Source organism: Otolemur garnettii, unplaced genomic scaffold, assembly GCF_000181295.1.
Source record: "Otolemur garnettii isolate 467f Iridium unplaced genomic scaffold, OtoGar3 scaffold00096, whole genome shotgun sequence".
Taxonomy (NCBI): Eukaryota; Metazoa; Chordata; class Mammalia; order Primates; family Galagidae; genus Otolemur; species Otolemur garnettii.
Window position 1 is genome coordinate 5,293,632 of NW_003852491.1, and position 7,019 is coordinate 5,300,650.

General features: G+C 48.3%; 1 protein-coding gene across 2 annotated transcripts in view; it reads left to right on the forward strand.

The window, feature by feature from the left end:
- Positions 1-7,019, forward strand: part of IL4R (interleukin 4 receptor) — a 24,642-nt gene that overhangs the window by 8,809 nt on the left and 8,814 nt on the right. For both annotated transcript variants that reach the window (XM_012808938.2, XM_023516743.1), the window contains exon 5: positions 881-1,032. In XM_012808938.2, the coding sequence (XP_012664392.1) occupies positions 881-1,032 (152 nt within the window). The remainder of the gene's footprint in view (positions 1-880; positions 1,033-7,019) is intronic.

The following is a 7,019-nucleotide window of genomic DNA, read 5'->3' on the forward strand; positions in this document are numbered from 1 at the left end:
CCTCCCTTCCCCTCCCTCTCCCCATCCCTCCCCTCCCCTTCCCCCATATTCTTGGGCTATATATGGGTTATAGCTTTCCTATGAAAGCTATAAATTAGTTTCATAGTAGGGCTGAGTACATTGGATACTTTTTCTTCCTCATGAATAAACTTTAAAAATTTTTAAAGGCCAGGCATGGTGGCTTACTCCTGTAATGCCAGCACTTGGGAGGCTGAGGCAGGAGGATTGCCTGAGCTCACAGATTCGAGACCAACCTGAGCCAAAGTGAGATCGCATCCCTAAAAATAACCAGGCGTTGTGGCAGGCGCCTCAGCTACTTGGAAGGCTAGGGCAAGAGAATCGCTTAAGCCTAGGACTTTGAAGTTGCTGTGAGCTGTGATGCCACCGCACTCTACCCAGGGTGACATAGTGAGACTCTGTCTCAAAAAAATAAAAATAAAAAATGTTTTCATGCTTATATTTTAATGCAACATAATATGCATTGCAGATATATAAAACTGTGATCTCATGGGTATGAGGTATTATTGCTTACAAAGAAACCATGTTTTAAAACAAGTGATTCAAAATAAAGAGGAATACTTAGTGAATAATAGTATAGTATGCGGGTATGGCTGAAGGTTTGAAAGATGAAAAAGCTGAAGTTTGGGTTACTTTGGCTGGTCCGTTTTGCCTTCACTCTGGGAAAATGGTTAATACCCGCTAAAGAACTGTGTAGAAATCTTGGCCATGTCATCATCAGCATGGACTGATATAGCTCTAAAGCCTTGTGGTACCCCATAAGTGTCCTACACAGGTGCTATCTTCTAAACATCTAGATACCTATGTCTAGATGCAGGCTGGGCCCAGGCTGGTACCTCATGCAGACCTACTTCTCCTGCAGTGAAACCCAGAGCCCCAGGAAACCTCACGGTTCACACCAACGTCTCTGACACGCTGCTGCTGACGTGGAGCAACCCATACCCTCCTGGGACTTTCCTGCACAGCGAACTGGCCTACATGGTCAACGTTTCAAGGGAACACAACTCCTCCGATGTGAGTTTGCACCCTTTGGGGTTTCTCTGTGACTTCTTAGAAGAGGGTGACTGGGCAGAGAGGCAGACTCTGGAGCTGCAGCCTGAGAGGCAGCCCTGGGCCTGCACAGCAAACCTCAGGAGCCAGAGCCCCAGCTTCTCCCCTGGCTGGCCCCACTCCTAGTGTGCAGGGGAGGGGCTTACTTCTGCACACTCCTCCTCATCTGTAAAGAAGGAGCTTTGGGTGGCTTCAGTTTCCCAGTGTGGGGGGACACACGTGACTTTAGGTGGCACATTGACAGCAGCACCCTTACATAACTGGAGTCCCAGAGCAAGCCAGTAAACCCTTGTCAGTTCCCCCTAGAGGCCAGCTGGTCTGGGAGGAAGTCTCGGGGGAGCTGATTTGTTTACTATTATAGTAATTCCTCTGTTACTGGAGAGAGAGGAGGCTGTGGGCTTAGAACCTTCCCAACAAGACAAGATCAGCCAGAGTTTAGTGCTCTTGTTCTGTCCTTGTTGCCCTCACTGCCATGTGATTCTCATGGCGGTGATCCTTGTTTACCACCCACAGTAGTGGTAGTGGTGCCTTGTTAAATACATATGTCAATATCTTTTTTTTTTTTTTGCAGTTTTTGGCTGGGGCTGGGTTTAAACCCACCACCTCTGGCATATGGGGCCAGCACGCTACTCCTTTGAGCCACAGGCGCCACCCCCATGTGTCAATATCTTTAAAAGGGTTGAGCTGATTTACAGGAAACTACCAAGTAAATAACAGCAGGGGCCACGCACAGATGGCTTGGCACCCTTTGTTTAGCAACCGGTTGTGGGGGCATCTCCTGTTAGCCATGTTCCCCCCAAATCTACCCTCCCATGTTACCCTTGCAGAGACAACCCCCAGATGCTGTGGGCCCCCATGTCCCACAGAGCAGAGTTCCAATACCTGCTCTGCCACTTGCCAGCTCTGTGATCTTGGGCATGTTACACAACCTCTCTGTTCCTCAGTTTCCTCATCCATAAGTATGGAGGTGACAAGAGCAGCCATCCATAGGGCTATGAGAGCAAAGAGAATGTGACGCAGATGAGCCTCCCCTTTAGGGCCCATGCGTGTCCTACACATTATCGTCCTTCTCTCCTGAGTACCCAGGCCTTGGAGATCTCCATCTGCTTTGCTGTCTCCTGCTGGTCTATAATTCATTCCTTCAGGTCTGTGAGGGCCCTGCTCTGTGCCTCCCTTATGTCTCAGGGCCCAGGCTGGCCCTGACTTAGCAGGCAAGGGCTGGCACCAACCCGTAAACTCCCTCACTGGCTTCTTTCCTTCCTTCCTCTCTTCCTGGCAAATCCAAGGAGGTATCAGTTTAACTGTCATAGGCCTGGTTTCCCCCTTGGCACTGGGCCTGGTTGTGGGGAAGGGAAGGGGCCACTGGGCTCAACAGCAGAGGCTCAGAGAGCAGTAGTGGTGGTGGGGGTGGGGTATACAGATGCTAGAGAATGGGGAAGGTGTGGTTCTGTCAATGAATCTTCCCACGTCTTGGGCCTGTGCGAGGCCGATAGAGAGTCCTGGCAACAGGCTGGAGGGGAGAGAAGGGTGCCACTGATAAGAGTCCAAAAAATGTTATTGATTTTCTTATTTCTAAGGCTGCCTAGATCAGGCATAGCTAGATCTAGGTTCAGGAATCTATCCAGCTCTTGCTCCTGCGTTATTCTGTATTGGCTTCATTTTTAGGCAGACTCTTCCCTCATATAGGGACAAATATTCAAAAAGCCATATGTCCCAAAGACATAGTGGGAAAAGGGATTTTTTTTCTCATAGGTCCAATAAAAGCCCTGGGGTGATGCTCAGTTTGGCCTGGCCTGGATCACATACTAGTCTTCAAGCCAATCATTGGCAGGGGCGGGGCGGGGGGGGACGGCAAGAGAGTGTCAGGGGATCACAGATCAATCTCTGATTGACCAGAGATGAGGTAGGAAGAGTGGCTCCCGGAAGGAAACTCTGGAGGGAGGGGATGGACCACACCCAGGGCCCCAGCATCCCCCGCCATTTACAATTTTTTTTTTTAATTAAAAGTTAAAAATAAAAAACAGGAAACTCTAGGGGAGGGGAAACAAACTGGGCCAGTTTAAATGCCCTCTGTGTTTTGCACCTGGACTAGCCATGGGATTGAATTGGTCATTGTGCCTGGGCCATGGCTTAGTGGGTATGTAGTTGGTCAGGGCTGCCCTGGGCCTCAAGATACCAGGTCTGAGGCAGAAGGGCGAAGTCCAGCTTTTGTTGGTAGGTGTAGGGGCTACTGAGACACCATACCCTCTCTCTCCCTTCCCAAGGGCAGAGATGAGCCTAAAGAATTCAGTCACTAGGGCTGGGCGCTGTGTCTCATGCCTGTAATCCCAGCACTTGGGAGGCCGAGGCAGGTGGATGGCCTGAGCTCACTGGTTCAAGACCAGCCTGACCAGCTATGAGCTAAGATGCCACGACACACTACCAAGGGTGACCAAGTGAGACTCTTGTCTCAAAAATGAAAAAAAAAAAGAGTACAGTCCTTGATGAGAACTAGTCACATGCTCCTAACCAATCCCAGGCCAGGGGATGGGATTACCCTAATCAGATTAGACCATTGAGGATTAACCCTGGAGCTGGGGATAGGTTTATCTGTCCTGAGCAGGGGGTACCCAAACCTGGGATCATAGATGCTGTGTTTAGCCATGTCTGTTACTGTACTTAGACACCAGCTGTGGCTTAGGCTGAGTCAGATAAATTCTAAGAAGAGAGAGATATGAGGAACTTGTAGAATTTTGAGGAATGCGGGCCAGGTGCAGTGGCTCAAGCCTGTAATCCTTGCACTCTGGGAATGCTTGAGGTGGATTGCTTGAGCTCAGGAGTTCAAGACCAGCCCGAGCAAGAGTGAGACCCATCTCTAAATATAGCCAGGCATTGTGGTGGGTACCTATAGTCCTGGCTGCTCAGGAAGCTGAGGCAAGAGGATCACTTGCGCTCAGGAGTTTGAGGTTGCTGTGAGCTATGATGCAACGGTACTCTACCAAGGGTGACAAAGTGAGACTCTGTCTCAAAAAAAAAAAAAAAGAAAGAATTTTGAGGATGGATACCCATTCTTCTGCATGATTTCTACACAAGGCTCCATAATGGATGGGGAGTTTTGGCCTGGGCATTGAAGGATCCATAGGAGTTTTCTAGACAGGAAAGGAAGGTAAAAGTAGGCTAGGTGGAGAGAACTGCATGAGAAAGGTTTGGAGGTTGAAAATTCATGGAATATTTGAAAATTGTGGGGATGTGGAAAAATGTTCAGTGTAAAAGCAGAAAATGAAGCCGTAAGTCTGTTTAGAGCCATGAATACCACCATGTTCGTGACAGTAATGGTAATCGTTTCTTGTATGCCTGTTGTGTGCCAGGCACAACACATATGGTCACCAGTTATTGGGAAAGGTCTACAGGGAGGAAGGTGTATTTGATCTCTCTGTTTTAGAGATGAGGAAACAGAGACTTAAAGAGGTGAAGTGACTTGCCCAGGGTCACATAGCTGGAAATTGCAGAGCTGGGATTTGAATTCCAGAGCCTGAGCTATTTTTCTTCCCCAGGATATTTCTTTCAGAGATGGTCTCCTGAACATCTGACCTTCTTATTAAAAAAAAAAAAAAACCACCAAAGGAAAAAAAAACCACCACAGCTTGGCGCCTGTGGCTAAAGTGGCTAAGGCGCCAGCCACATACACCTGAGCTGGAGGGTTCGAATCCAGCCTGGGCCCACCAAACAACAATGACGACTGTAACCAAAAAATAGCTGGGTGTTGTGGCAGGTGCCCGTAGTCCCAGCTACTTGGGAGGTGGAGGCAGGAAAATCTCTTGAGCCCAGGAGTTGGAGGTTGCTGTGAGCTGTGATGCTGCAGCACTCTACCCAGGGCGACAGCTTGAGGCTCTGTCTCAAAAAAACAAACAAAAAAACCCACCACAAGTAGTTCCTTGGAAGCTCTGATTTCTTTTGTTGCCTACTAAAACATTTCCCAATTCCCAGCCCCCTTCCAAGATGTAGGATTCTTTTGCTAACACGCATCTATCTGCTGCTTCTTAGTATCTTTAGAAAGACGAAAGGGAGTGGAATGTTTTCTCCCTTCCTTGCCTTACCCCCCAACCCTCAGCTACCCTCAGCCCTACTGTAATGGGAGAGCTCCCAGCTCCCCCCAGCATCTCCAGCTGTCTACTGGGGCTTTGCTTCTTTCCTGTGAAAAACCTCCCCTTGGCTCAATTTGCACCAAACCATGTCCACAAATACTCCTCCAATCCACAGTGAGGGTGTGGGAGCTGGGAAGACTCTGCAGGGAGAGGAGTGACAGGCCAAGAACTCAGGTCACTCGCTTTCTGCCAGAATCCATCACAAACACAGCTTTCATTTCATTTTTCATTTGTAAAGCCTTTTTTTGGTAAAAGTAATATTTACATGAAGTAAAAATTTGAATAGAAATATGTTTCTTTCACAACCCCAACCTCCAGGTCCTCTTCCCAGAGAGTGACCCCTGTTGCCTGTCTCTTGCCAGGAGGGAGAGGATGGCAAGGTTTGGGCAGGCAGTGGGCGTGGAGGCATGTGCATCCTTCCAGAGAGAGCTTATGTCTGTCCAAGCAAACGTGTGTGTGTGCGTTCATTCATCACTGTCTTAGTTTTCTATTGCTGCGTGATAACATTACCGCCGACTTCACAGCTTCAAACAACACCCATTTGTTATCTCACAGTTTGGGGGGATTAGGTGTCTCGCATAGTTTAGCTGGGTCCTCTGTTTCAGTGTCTCACAGGCTATCCTTGAGGTATGAGCTGGGGCTGCGGTTTCATCTGAGGCTCACTTCCAGCCATAGGTACTGGAGCATTCAGCTCTTTGCAAGCTATTGGACTGAGAGCCTCTTAGCTTCTTGCTGCTGGTTTTAGGCCACCTTGAGTTCCTTCCCTTACGGCTTTCTCAAAGCCATCAAGGTAGAGAGAGTGGCCTAGCAAGCAGGATATTACAGTCTCATGTCATGTAATCCCATGCATGCAGTCTCCAAGTATTCCATCACCTTTGCCATTCTCTAATGGGTCCAACTCACACTCAAGAGGACTCAGCCACAGTGGGCTTTATGTGGGCCATCTTAGAGTTTGTCTGTGATGGATGACCACTACTCCTTCTTTTTAAAAAAAAAAATGTAAAAGGAAGCAGAAAATATAAACTAATCTACATTTTACCCTGTTTATTTAACAATAGATCCTAGAGGTCACTTGCCATTGGGAACTAGACTGGGCAGAGCCTTAGATTCTAGGCCAGTGAGTTTGGGCTTGACCATGGAGATGCCAGGGAGTCCACAGAAGATAGACAGGGAGGCAGTGACCCTATTAGTGCTTCAGAAAGATCACCTCATGCTTCGTGTGTACTTGTGTATACCCGTTCCAAGTGTATACTTGTGTTAACCCGTTTCATCCTCACCACAGCCTTCCATGTTGGCACTTTTACTAATATTACCCCCAATTCACAGAAGAGAACTTTGAGGTCCAGAGGGATTGTATCATTTATTTAAGATCACACAGCCAGTTGGCGCCAAGCATGGTGGCACAAGCCTATAATCCCAGCTACTCAGGAGGCTGAAGACGGAGGATTGTTTGAGCCCAGAAGTTCAAATCTAGCCCAGGCAACATAGTGAGACTCTAAAAGAAACAAAACAAAACAAGATCACTCTCCCAGAATGTGGTAGTAACATATTTTACGCTCACTTATAGATGAGGAAACTAAAACTCAGAAAGGTTAATCAACTTGCCTGAGTAGTGTAATAATGGCCAATTAGCACAGGAACTGCTGCCCTCACCCATCTCACTCTGTCTGATCCCAGTTGCAGAGGGGCCAGCAATGGAACACACAGGCTGGTGGCTCTTAAAAGTTGCAGGGTTGGCTCCGCGCCTGTGGCTCAAGCCGCTAAGGCGCCAGCCACATACACCTAAGGTGGCAGGTTCGAATCCCCAGCCCGGGCCCGCCAAACAAC